Source organism: Phascolarctos cinereus, unplaced genomic scaffold (assembly GCF_003287225.1).
Source record: "Phascolarctos cinereus isolate Bilbo 61053 unplaced genomic scaffold, phaCin_HiC Scaffold_9;HRSCAF=440, whole genome shotgun sequence".
Taxonomy (NCBI): Eukaryota; Metazoa; Chordata; class Mammalia; order Diprotodontia; family Phascolarctidae; genus Phascolarctos; species Phascolarctos cinereus.
In genome coordinates, this window is record NW_027556402.1 from 15575574 (window position 1) to 15589460 (window position 13887).

At 40.3% G+C, this 13887-nt stretch overlaps 1 protein-coding gene across 1 annotated transcript in view; it reads left to right on the plus strand.

Moving 5' to 3' along the window:
• The window catches only part of AMTN (amelotin), a 15441-nt gene extending 9017 nt beyond the window's left edge, over positions 1 to 6424 (plus strand). Inside the window, exons 5-10 of the mRNA XM_020988523.2 lie at positions 353 to 442; positions 1774 to 1776; positions 1931 to 1966; positions 3472 to 3498; positions 5247 to 5508; positions 6096 to 6424. Coding sequence (XP_020844182.2) covers positions 353 to 442; positions 1774 to 1776; positions 1931 to 1966; positions 3472 to 3498; positions 5247 to 5508; positions 6096 to 6106 — 429 coding nt within the window. The 3' untranslated portion in view covers positions 6107 to 6424. The remainder of the gene's footprint in view (positions 1 to 352; positions 443 to 1773; positions 1777 to 1930; positions 1967 to 3471; positions 3499 to 5246; positions 5509 to 6095) is intronic.
• Positions 6425 to 13887: the final 7463 nt, after the last annotated feature.

Sequence of the window (13887 nt, forward strand, 5' to 3'; positions counted from 1 at the left end):
AGAAGGAGGAAGGAAGGAAGGAAGGAAAGAAGGAAGGAAGGAAGGAAGGAAGGAAGGAAGGAAGGAAGGAAGGAAGGAAGGAAGGAAGGAAGGAAGGAAGGAAGGAAGGAAGAAAATTACTAAGAGCTATTGATGTTACCTTACAAAGAAAAGAATGAAGATTAAATTCTCTAGGTTACAAGGCTAAATTTGATAGAGCAGAGAGCCTTGGTTTTCATTCATTTCACTAAATGATTACATGGGTCTTTTTAACTTCCCATTCTATACTCAATCCTTATATTAAACAAGTTCTACATGAAAAGCATGTATTTTCCAAATGGGCATTTAGTAAATGGAATTTATGATCCTCCAGATAAATCCAGCCACCGGACTGGTACCCAGCATCCAGATACTCCCAATGACCCTGGCGGATACAAATACTGCACAGCAGGTGTCTCCACAAGTAAGTCCTCTGTTCTTCTCCAATAATCCATTTTCATATGAATGAGAGGGAGTTTTACCCAGAGCACTTTCTCTCAATACAATACAATATTTTTTTCAGGATTCTTTAAAAGTTGACATAGAAATCTTCGGGAACAAAAACATTTCCTATCTATTGGAACTATCTTAGAATCAGAGAACCTCAGAGCTAAAGGAGACTCCAGAGTTCCATCTCATGCCTGAACAAAAACCCCCTGTACAGCAGCCCTTACACGAGGCCATGCCCTGTGTACTTATAAACCTCAGGTAAAGAGGGAAACTCCCCAGGCAGGCCATTCCACTGGGGGATCGTTCTGGCTGTCAGGAACTTTTTCAATAGATCAGTAAATCAATAATCACAGCTTCCACCTATTACTCCCAGTACTGTCCTGTGTACAAACCCAAGCAAAAAACAAGTGTAAACCCTTTACTACATGGCTACCTTTCAAATGACAGTCCTAGAGTCAGGAAGATTCAACTTGCTGAATTTAAATCTGGCCTCAGACACTTTCTAGCTGTGTGACCCTTGGTAAGTCACTTAACCTTGTTTGCCTCAGTTCCTCATTTGTAAAATGAGCTGGAGATGGAAATTGCAAACCACTCCAGTATGTATCTTTGCTAAGAATATCTCAAATGAGGTCAGGAACAGTCAGACACCACTAAACAAAAGCCTTTCGAATAGGTATCTGGCCACCAGGGGGAGCACACGAGCAAACTGGTTTTCACTCCAGCTTGCGACGGTAGCGTCACTGTGTTAGCTGTGCAGGTGCAGATGATGTCCCCCACCAAGGATCCTGTGCCGGCCCTACATCATTTTTCACCCCTCTCCTCTAGAGAAATACTCAAGGGAAAACCAGCCGCCCCAAGGCTCTCTGACACAAGTAGTGGCAGCTTTTCTTCCTGCCCCCAATTAGATGCATCTCAATTGCTGTCCTCTTACAACTGGAAAGAAAAACAGTCCTAGTGATCTTGGATACTTCTGCAGAGCGGTAGATGATATAACCAGCTCCCTCCCTTTTCCCTTCCAGTTCCAGCCCCAGCTATACTTGTCAGATGTCTTCTATCTCTAAAAGAGGGAATTCCTCTTCCTCTTATTGCTGGCTATAAACTAGTTAATACGTCGAACAGGCTGGGTCTTTTACTGGCCAACAACAATTGAAAAGAACAAAGCCTTTCAAACCGTGGCTGCCTCCCAAATGGCCTGGCAGGGTAAAATGACAGCAGATAGTGAGACAGAGTGAATAGCATTCACAGACATTTGGAAAGGGAGAAAGAAAGAGCGGACGAGTCCCAGGCTCCAAGTCAGTCAGTCAGCAAGTATATTAGGTGCCTTCTATGTGCCAGTTACTATACTGAGCTCTGGAGACATCAAATAGGCAGATTTTAATGTGATTTTTAAGTTCAAATCCTCATTTTAAGCTTACTTTAAAAAATAAAAGTAATGGTATTACATTATTCATTTTATTTTTAGGTGCTCCCTATCATTGTAGCACAAATTGGAGCCCAGGTAAGATGATCACTTCTCTGGTCTACACTTCAAAACTCAGCTACCTTTAAAGGGGGAGGGGGAAGGGGAGAGGGAGAGTCATTCTTTGCCTGGGTGTTCTTCTTCTTACTTCAGTTAAATAACATAGATTCATGATTTCATTTCTGTGGTTGCTCATCCTACCATTATCATAATATAAGTGATTTCTTTCCCCAAACCTCAACATAACCCTGTAGTGGAAGAGAACTCATTGTTACAGCTCCAAAATTTCATCCCATAGTGTCGCACCTTCTCCAGCTGAATGTCCTCACGCTGGGTGGTGCTGGTTCTCAGACCCTGGGCATAGGCACTTCAGTGAGTTCCCACTCTGATGCCTCCGACCAGCACGAGCACAGCCTCTGTGGGAGAGGGAGCAAAGGCTAGGAGGTCTTCGATTAGGGGCCTGGTGACCAACTATGCATCAATACAGTTAGGCGGCTAGAGTGCTGGCTTGAAGTAGCTAGGAGTTGGAGTGCACAGATTGTTAGCCTCAGAGTCGGGAAGACCTGAGCTGGAATCTTGTCTCAGACACTTCTTAGAGGTGTGACCCTGGACATGTCACTCAACCTCTTTTATCTTCAGTGTCTTTACCTGTTAAATGGAGATAATAATAGCAATTACCTCCCAAGGCTGTACAAATGAGACTTTAAGGTGTCATCCGAATGTGAGCTATTATTATACCAGCCCTAGATTGAGGACCAACCTCACCAAGCTCACCATCAGAAGGTGTCCACCATCCAACAAGTGTTTGGCCATAGAAACACATAAGGAGCATCAAATAAGGCATGAAGGGTTAGCAATCTGGGTCAATATAGGAAGTAACCACTGAATGAAACTGTGAATTCTTGAAAGATGAAATAAGGTATCTGTGGCTATACAGCAGATATTTTTTTAAAAAGTCATCACTCTTACCCTAATTAACAAAATAAAGGCTTCTGTACCATTTGTACTGCTTTGATGAGGCACCCCAACTCCTTAATCAAACACTACAATGGTATTTGTATAATGTACACTGATCTGGTGGCATACTTTTTCCCCCTCAGCCTTGACCTTATTCTCTTTCAATTATATTTTACCAGAAATGTTCATATTAAACGCTGTTTCTCCTAACGATCTATAACATGCAAACAGTCAAGAATCCTTCTTGAGTGATAATTCTTATTCTTGTTACTAGGCTTCAACAAGGGTAGAAAATAAAATATCAGATTCAGATTATAATTTGCCAAGTAAAATGAGACTTGAAATTCTAATCTACCTCATACCTCCTGATCTTCTAGTCCTGGATTTCTGAATTAGTCCCAGTCTGTGTGCCTGAGCCCTTTGGATATCATTACAATAAGCTGTGTGATAGGAACAAGAAAAGTTGAACAGATTTTGAGAATAGAAAATCTCTCTTTGTAAAAGTCTACAAATGTATTTGTTAGACCATATGTAATGTCCTACCTGCAATAAAACATGCCTAATTATTTGTTTTCATTGTTTTTTAGGGTGCCTTACTAAGTTCAGAAGAATTGGTAAAAAATTTAATCTAATATTCCAAATTCTCTTTATTTCTCTAAAAATGTTATATTGGGTCCTTCTATGTCCAAAGTATCACATTCAAAGTAATAAACTCTTAATGTCAATGTATTCCATAAAAAACATGAAAGACTCAGTAGGCCCTTTAAGTTATCCTTTCTCTGAACTGGGACTTTCTATAAGCTTATGATCTTATAACCTCCTGCTTGATAAAAAGCAAGTTAAATAATGTTTTATTTGAAATGAGGCTCCTGGATCATGGATTTCCTTTTCCTGAAAGATGCTCAGTAATTAGCCAATCAGCAAGCATTTGTCAAGCACTTACTTCGTTCCGCACTCTGTTAAGTGTCACAGATGGTCAGTCATTTTTTCAGTTGTGTCTGATCCTCTGTGATCCCGTTTGGGGTTTTCTTGGCAAAGATTCTGGAGCAGTTTGCCATTTCCTTGTCCAGATCATTTTACAGATGAGGAAATGAAGGCAAAGGGGGTTATAAGCGACTTGTCCAGGGTCACAGAGCTAGTAAGTGTCTAAGGCCAGATTTTAATTCAGGTCTTCCTGACTCCAGGACCAGAACTCTATCCACTATGCTACCTAGCTGCCCCAAGTGTTAAGGATATCAAGAAGGGAAAAAAAAAACAACCCTATCTTGATATACATTATGTCCCATTAGAACATAATGAGAGAGATAAGATATAAATAAATAGATACCTATAAGATACATACAAGTAAATGGAACACAACCTTGGAGGGGAAAGTTCTAGTAGCTGAACTGTAGATTGAGCTAGAAGAGGTGTTAGAGGTCATCTAGTACAATGCCCTCATTTTACAGATGAAGAAACTGAGGCACAAAGAAGGTGTGGTTTACACATCACCCAGATAGTAGCATTCAAACTCATGGTTTCCAAATTTAGCTCTCTAAATTCTAAGGTTTTTTTTTTCCACTGTGTTATGCTGAAGGAACAATAAGAGAAAATTTAATGAAATCAGCATTAGACCTGGCTCAAGTAAGCAAGGTACAATTTGATCAAACTGGCCATAGTTGTGCTGTTTTCTCGCTATCTATGCTCCCCTCTCCTAGCCCAAACCTCCTTGAGAATACAAAAATGCTAATACTTTCTGATACAACCAAATAGAAATTTTTTTCAAGATTCTCTCTCTCTCTCTCTCTCTCTCTCTCTCTCTCTCTCTCTCTCTCTCTCTCTCTCCTCTCACTTTGTGTCTCTATCTTTCTGTCTCTGTCTGTCCTTCTCTCACTTTGTCTCTCTCTGTGTCTGTCTATCTGTCCTCTCATTTTGTGTCTCTATCTCTCTGTCTCTGTCTGTCCTCTCACTTTGTGTCTATCTCTCTGTCTCTGTCTCTATCTTCTGTCTCTCTGTCATTTTCTCACTTTGTGTCTCTATCTCTCTATCTCTATCTTCTGTCTCTGTCCTTCTCTCACTTTGTGTCTCTGTCTGTCCTCTCATTTTGTCTCTATCTCTCTCTGTCTGACTGTCTTTCTCTCACTTTATGTCTCTCTCTGTCTCTGTCTGTCTGTCCTCTCACTGTGTCTATCTCTTTGTCTCTGTCTGTCTCTATCTTCGGTCTCTCTGTCCTCTCATTTTGTGTCTCTATCTCTCTGTCTGACTCTATCTTCTGTCTCTCTGTCCTTCTCTCACTTTGTGTCTCTATCTCTCTGTCTCTGTCTGTTTGTCTGTCTCTGTCTCTCTCTCCCTCTCCCTCTCCCTTTCCCTTTCCCTCTTTTAGCCAACGGCCCCACAGATCTTCACAGGATTTCTCATCCAACCTTTTGGTACCGGAGCCATGCTCCCAACTGGCCAAGAAAGGATAGATGCTAATACCCAGGACACAGCTCTTCCTGCAGGACAAATAGGAGGAAACCCTGCCTTCTGGGGAACCCCAGAAGGCCAGTTCCCAACTCCCAGTGGTCCAGATGATGTATTTGAAGCTACCGTTCCAGTGGGAATTCAAAGAACAACTGAGAGGAGCACCATTGAAGCACCAAATGGTGGGTTTTTCCAAACCCATAAAATGCCCCTTGGCCCTAAAAAGACAGCTGAAGGCAGTATGAGACAGATGTTCTTGGGTGATCTCTCTGCCTTGGCAGATATGAATCCTCGTAACACCGGGGAGCCTCCTTCTTCTGCTTCAGAGCTGACTCCAACAGGAGGCAATCTGATGATTCCTCTGATAGTGCCCCAAGATCCCGACTCCACTACCAGTCCTACCATGTTAATGCTGAGAGGAGACACTCATCTGCCAATGTAGGATGGTGCCAGGCTTGCAATGCATTGTGGGAATTACTGTAGTGGATAGTCATCTAAGTCTGGGAATGAAAATCACTATGTAATGTGCAATAATAACTGAAACACAATTATCTCATGAAAATCCATAATATCTGTAATAGAATTCTACTTAGATAGATTTCAACATGTTTAGAACATGGTTAAAGAAGAGTGTTGAAAAGAAATGTTTCTACATTTGATAAATGGTGGCCCTCCCCCTTCTGCACTGCCCCCAATCTTTCTTCAGTTGAAAAGGCTTCAAATAATTGTCCTTTAATCTGCATAAAAATAATGTTCTATTTGCTTCCAGGAACTGATTAAGAGGCTAATTTTTAAAATCCTCTAACCTGCCACTCAAGTCTGGTGATACAATTGGATATGTTTCATTGTTGATAAAATGGAATGGATTCAGTCCTACTGAAGATGGGCCTAGGAAGCTACAACTCTTTCCCATCCCCCACCTCAAAAAATCTTGGGAGACTATACTGCACCCAGGAAAGATAAACTTGTGGACGAGAAGGAACGTTAACCATGACAGAATGGATTACAACCTTCTTTGAGAAATCACAACCACCCCTGTGTTATGCACCACCTTCTGATTGGGTAGATATGTATGTCAATAAACATTTCAATACTGGACTTCATTTAGTCTCAATTTTTTCAAAATCTTAATTTAGCTTATAATCAACATAAGCTTCAGAGAGAATTGAGCTGATTCAGAAACTCCCTTTACTCAGATCCCTACATGTTGTAAGAGTTCTTTGAAACAGAGATGCTCATTTAAGCCAGGGAGTGTCTAGGGCCCTATGGCATTGAATAGACAGGTAGCATGGCCCCAAGTACTTACCTTGACTTCTTGAATCATTGTAGGATCTCTTCTGTCCCAAAGAACTGCAATCACCATTTTTCAGTGAATGAGTATTTACTGAAAAAGGCACGTTGAAGATACTGCGCTCAAGATGCCATGAAGGCTATAAAGAATTACAAGTCATTCCCTCCCACACCCTTCTCCACCCTCATGAAGCCTAGAAGCCGAGTTAGTACATGTTAGTCACAAATTGTGACATTTGAAGTTTAGTATTGAGATATTTGAGAGAAGGCAAGGTAGCCGATGAAAGTAATCGAAGACTTGACATCTGAATTACATTCTCTGAGAAGATGAATTTAAACCTAAATAGATGTAGGTTTGAAGCCTAGAATAAAAAAAATAATAACCAGCATTTTGTAGTACTTCAAGATTTATAAAGCACTTTATGAATGCTTTCTCATTTTATCCTTACAACAAACTCTAGGAGGTAGGTGCTATTAATATCCTTATTTTTCAGTTAAGGAAACTGAGGCACACAAAGGTTAAGTGACTTGCTCAGGATGACACAGCTATAAATGTCTGAGGCCAGATTTAAACTTGAGACTTCCTGACTCCAAGTCCAAAGCTCAATCCATTGGGCTACCTAGCTGCCTCTGGAGCACTAAAAGAACTAAGATTCATTCAGGCAAGGGGGAAAGTACTTCCCCTCAAAAAAGATAGATAGAGAGATAGATAGATAGATAGATAGATAGATAGATAGATAGATAGATAGATAGATAGATAGACAGACAGACAGACAGACAGACAGACAGACAGACAGACAGATAGATAGATAGATAGATAGATAGATAGATAGATAGATAATTAGATAGATAGATAGATAGATAGATAGATAGATAGATAGATAATAGATAATTAGATAGATAGATAGATAGATAGATAGATAGATAGATAGATAGATACATAGATACATAGATAATTAGATAGATAGATAGATAGATAGATAGATAGATAGATAGATAGATAGATAGATACATAGATACATAGATACATAGATACATAGATACATAGATACATAGATAGATAGATAGATACATAGATAGATAGATACATAGATAGATACGAACTTCAAAGGAGAAATATTTATTACATAAGAGTAAACAAAAACTTCTTGCTATATTGCTCATTTCATTCCATGTTGTTTAGTCACGTCCAACTCTCCATGACCCCATTTGGGGTTTTCTTGGCAAAGATACTCGAGTGTTTTGCCATTTCCTTCTCCAGCTCATTTGACAGATGAGGAAACTGAGGCCAATAGAGTTCAGTGACTTGTCCAGAGTCATGCAGCTAATCATGTGTCTGAGGCCAGATTTGAGCTCAGGAAGAAGAGTCTTCCTGACTCCAGGCCCAGCCCTCTGTCCACTGTGCCGTCTAGCTGCTCTATTTCATTCAGTACTGAAAATTAAAGCTGTACCTGGGAGATGAGTCCTATGTCTATTAGGAGATGGCAGGTTTGTTTGGAAACAACACCGCAGAACCTCAGGTTTTCATTCAGAGTCAGAATTACGTGAGAAAAACGATTCAGGGCTTCGCTGATTAGGCAGTGCAGTCCATCACCAACTCAGCAATGGAGGGACAGTACCCTGCAGTTTTGTTACACTCAGGGCACAGACTCCACTCATTGTATACAAGTCAGGGAGCCCAGAGTATCAGCTGCAACGACCTTATCCAGAACGTGAATACATCAGCAGCTAGGAAAACAGAGTTTTACAGAAAGCAGCTGTCCAGAGCAGGAGCTGAGGCTTGTTTCCTGGCCCTGATTTTACGGGTGTCATGACCCCCTTGCTTCCTGGAACAATGTCTGGAAGCTGAAAACAGAGACTGGGGCACTGTCTTCTTCTTAGCCAACACTGAGTCATAGCTCTTTCCCATCACAGTGTTTCTCTTATCACAGTGGCAGCAAGAAGCCTGAGCCAGAAGCTACCTTGTTACAGACGGCGCTCAACATTTACAAATCGCCACAAATTCCTCGGCCAAATGAAATAGAATAGGCTGCAGCTCTTAGTTACGTGTTTTCCAGATGAAATCGATAAGCTAGGCAACTAGATGGCACGCGAGATAGAACAGTGTTGCCTTAGAGTCAGTAAAGACCTGAGTTCAAATCCTGCCTCAGCTGCCTACTCATTACGTGTCACCCTTAGCTTCCATTTCCTCATCTGTAAAGTGGGGATAATAATAGGGTTGTTGTGAGGATCAGAGGAGCTAATAATTACAATGCACTTTGCAGATCTTCAAGTGCTATATAAATGTTAGCTATAAATTGTATCGTGTTCGGTTCAGCTAGGTGGCACAGTGGATAGAACACTGGCCCTGGAGTCAGGAGGACCTGAGTTCAAATCCCGCCTCAGACACTTGACCCTTACTAGCTGTATGATCCTAGGCAAGTCACTTAACCCCACTGCCTAGCTAAAAAGAAATTGTATCATGATTATCTAGAAGTTGGAGCATCAGTTGATACTGCAATCTAGGCACATTCCAGATACACAGTGAACCAATCCTTGTAATCCAACTATTGTAACTACGATCCCCCAAACATACCCAGCTTTAGCTGCCCTCCCAGTCTCACCCCATAGCCTCTTATATGAAGGAGATACTAATCGACCCATCGGCAAGCAGTCATTCATTTATTAGATGTACACCACCCGTCAGATGGTGCCCTGATGTTCTGGGAGTGATGACCCAGCCTCTGACGCCACACTGAGATGTAGTTGCAATAACTACGTGGCAAAACAAATGAAAAGAAATTCAAATGTGCTGATGGAGTCATGGGATGGCAAGAGTAACCATGGATACAGATGAAGAATAATCAAATTCCCATAGTGTTCATGCCTTGGAAAGCTCTTACTTATTAATCTCCATCACAATCTTATGAGGTATCAGAATCCCCATTTTACAAATTAAGAAATTGAGGTCCAGTGGAACAGTACTATCAAGTGTGCAAAGCCATGCTTAGAAACTAGGCAACTAGGCCTTCTGTCTTCTAGAGCATCGTTCTTTCTCCTAGAGGCAATTGGTGGCAAAGTAGATAGAGTACTGGCGGGTCTGGAGTTAGGAAGACCTAAGTTCAAATACAGCCTTAGACACTTATTATGTGTGTGATCCTGGGCAAGACACTTAACCTCTGTCTGACTCAGTTTCCTCAACTGCAAAAATGGAAGTAATAATAGCATCCACAGTCCATGGTTTTTGGAGGACAAAATTCACTTGGATGAACAAAAGGTCCATAATATCAAGGGAATTAATGAAAACAAATGCAGGGGAAGGTGGCCTAGCCATACCAGATCTTGAATTGCATTATAAAGCAGCAATCATCAAAAATACTTGGTACTGGCTGAGAAACAGAGTGGTGGATCAGTGGAATAGGTTGGGTACACAAGACACAGTAGTCAGTGACTATAATTATCTACCGTTTGATAAACCCAAAGACTCCAGCTTCCAGAATAAGAACTCACTATTTGACAAAAACTGCTGAGAAAACTGGAAAATAATATGACAGAGACTAGGCATAGACCAACATCTTATACCATATACCAAATAAAGTCAAAATAAGTTCATGATTTGGATATAAGGGCTGATACTATAAGCAAACTGGGAGAGCAAGGAATAGTTTACCTGTAAGATTTATGGAGAATGGAAGAATTTGTGACCAAACAAGAGATAGAGAACATTATGAAATGCAAAATGGATAATTTTGATCATATTAAATTGAAAAGTTTTTGCACAAACAAAGCTATCGCAACCAAGATTAGGAGGGAAGTAGAAAACTGGGAAAGAATTTTTACAATTAGTGTCTCTGATAAAGGCCTCATTTCTAAAATATATAGAGAACTGAGTCAAATTTATAAGAATACAAGTTATTCCCCAATTGATAAATGGTCAAAGGATATGAACAGACAGTTTTCAGATGAAGAAATTAAAGCTATCTATAGTCATATGAAAAAATGTTCTATATCATTATTGATTTAGAAATCAATACAACTCTGAGGTATGACATCATACCTATCAGATTGGCTAACATGACAAAACAGGAAAATAATAAATGTTAGAGAAGATGTGGGAAAATTGGAACACTAATGCATTGTTGGTGGAATTGTGAACTGATCCAACCATTCTGGAGAGCAATTTGGAGCTATGCCCAAAGGGCTATAAAAATGTGCATACCTTTTGACTCAGTAATACCATTTCTAGATCTGTATCCCAAAGAGATTATACCAATAGGAAAAGGACCCACATATACAAAAATGTTTATAGCAGCTCTTTTGGTGGTGGCAACAAACTGGAAATTGAAAGGTTGCCCATCAGCTGGGGAATGGCTGAACAAGTTGTAGTATATGAATGTAATGGAATACTATTGTGCTATAAGATATGATGAGCAGGCAGACTTCAGAAAAACATAAAGACTTATATGAACTGATGCTGAGTGAAGTGAGCAGAACCAGGAGAACATTGTGCACAGTAATAGCCACAATATGTGATGACTGACTTTGATAGACTCATCTCTTCTTAGCAATGCAAGGAGCCAAGACAACTCCAAAGGACTCATGATGGAAAATGCTATCCACATCCAGAAAAAGAACTATGAAGTCTGAATGCAGATCGAAGCATATTATTTGCTCTCTTTTTTTCCTTTTTTTTTGTTTGTTTCTTCTTTCTCATGGCTTCTCCCATTGGTTCTAATTCTTCTTTACAACATGACTAAAGTGAAAATAGGTTCAATATTAATGCATATGTAGGGCCTATATCAAATTGCATGCCATATTGGGGTGGGGGAAGGGGAGAGATAGGGAGAAAATTTGGAACTCAAAATCTTATGGAAGTGAATGTTGAAAACTAAAAATAATTTTTAAAAAAAGAAATTAAAAATAAAATTTAAAAAATCAGTCTAAATGAACTGACACATCTTGATTCCAGAAGACCAATGATGAAAAACATTTCTGGTGTCTGGAAAAAAAAAAGGGGGGGGTCATATTATGGGTGTGGCATTTTGCATACACTACCAGAGGTGGCTAACTGGCTCATTGGTATTGATTAACTGATTTTCTTTGGTATAAGAAAGGATTCTATTGAGGAGGAAGGTATTGGGAAGTGACAAAAACTGTCCATAAAACATTTTAATTAATTAATTCTGATGACCAGCTGGGTCCTGGGACACCCTTTTGCTCTTCTTTTGCTTTTTTTCCTTACTGCTTCTCTCTAGGAGATACTTTTGCAATAAAACGTAATAAAAGATTTACTTCACCTTGACAACTGTCCATAAGTTGATGTTTTGAAGGAAAAAAAAACAACGAAATAAAGTATAGACACATTCATTCCCACCTAGTGAATCAGACTATTTTTTTTGCCTCCACAAGCCTTGCCTGCTCCCCTCCTTGTAATTTGAGTCTGCTTTACTTTTCCAGTAGTGTCTCCCCGGCTGAACTGAAGCTGGTGATAATACCATCTTGGGAAACCTGCTCATGAATGCTCCCAAACAACCCAAAACAAGTAGGTACAAGATGAGTGGGATGTCAGCTATTTGCTTTCATTGCCATACCGTAAGTGAGAAAAAGAAATCCTTTCTGGTTTTCAGAGTCCAAATGTCAGTCATAGAGACTTGAGTCACTAAAATAACAATATATTCAAACCGATACATTTGTCTGGATTTCTGAAAGCAGAAAGTCAAATATAGACACACCACAAAATTGGCAGTGGTGACATAGTCTAACATGGCGTAGTTTGCAAATCTCCCTAAGGGCAGGTAAAAAGTTTTTTAGACACCTTGATTATGTGTACTATGGTGGGGAGGGGGGAGAAATGTGTGCCCAGATGACTTCCTTCTTTTACACAGAACACTTTGGTTCATCTCTTTTCATTGGTCCTTAGAGACAGATAAAATAGACAACAGCCTATTTGGTATAAAAGGCACCCCAAAGATTCACTTACCACCAAGTATCTTCCCCCTAAATTTCAAAAAGTAATCATTATTCTCTTATTTTTGTAATCTCAGTAAAGATTGCCTCCGCCAGTAATGGAGCTGTCCAGAGTAGCTTCAGAGGTCCATAAGAGAGAAGATAGGCACTGTGTGTTCTTTGGAGAGTTCCATGACGGGCAAAGCTGAATCTCTGACCCTGCGACATTCATGGGGCGATCTAAGCACCACAGTAAAGCTTGGAGAAATAATTTTACAGGAAAATGTAGGGTTTGAGGTCCCTCTTTAATGAACTAGGGCTAAGAGGCACAGATAAGAATGGAGCTACATACAGAGACTCAGCTCAGTTCCTCAGAAGGAAAGTCGGCACATTCTTTTTAAGGAACCTCCAGGAAAACACATGGACCCAGAGCTGACTGTAAACAAAGGCAGCATTGGTGCAACAATAAAATTTTTAGGCAAAGTGGAAATGATGGGACAAGGCCTCCTGGACACAGAGGAGGAGCCTACAGAGAACACCGATCAGAGGAATATTACAATCAAGCAGAAGCAACAGTCAAGATACAGCAAGTGACAGAGCCACAATGTTCCCAGTACAAGTTATGCCTGTGCGTGTTCAATGGGAAGGGTTATCTATAAATATTCAGTTCTTTGACCCTTTTGGAGGGAAGAGTTGGGAATGGGACAAGCTAGTCCGGTAAGAGTGAAGGATGGGATAGGCCCTTCAGAGGTAGGTTCATGTTGGGGAGAGAGGAAAGATTGACTCTGTAAAGACCACAAGACCCTCTTTTGGTGAGAGGATCCCCACTTAAGGTAGTTCTACAAATATGGGAGACTGTGTGGGTCCCTGAGGAAGCTAGAGACCCATGAGTGATTGGAGATTTGCCTTAAATGTTAGTGGGTATTATATTTTCTATTAAGTGAAATGAAATCTATCTTGTATTCAGTGTATCTAGCTTAAGGGCTTGTATGGGGACTTAGGATCAATTTCCTTTCCTATAGCAGCCTGGACATAAGCTATATTATAACATTTACTGAATGGGGTATGTATTTCCTCAATGTCTAATGAAGGTTCCCCTGAGAACTCTGGCTCTGGACCCCCTTGCCACTTTCTGTTGGACTAATCAGTTATGTAAATCAAAGCTCAAACTCCCACTAGCACAATGCTCTTTATTCATACAGGAGTAATAGATCAAATAGAAAGTATTTAAGGAAGGAGAGCAAGATAGCTCACAGGACAATAATGGGCAATAGTATTTTCCCATATACAAATGCATATAATCTTTTACATCTCCCAAAATGGCGGACGGGGAAAAAGGCTCCCAA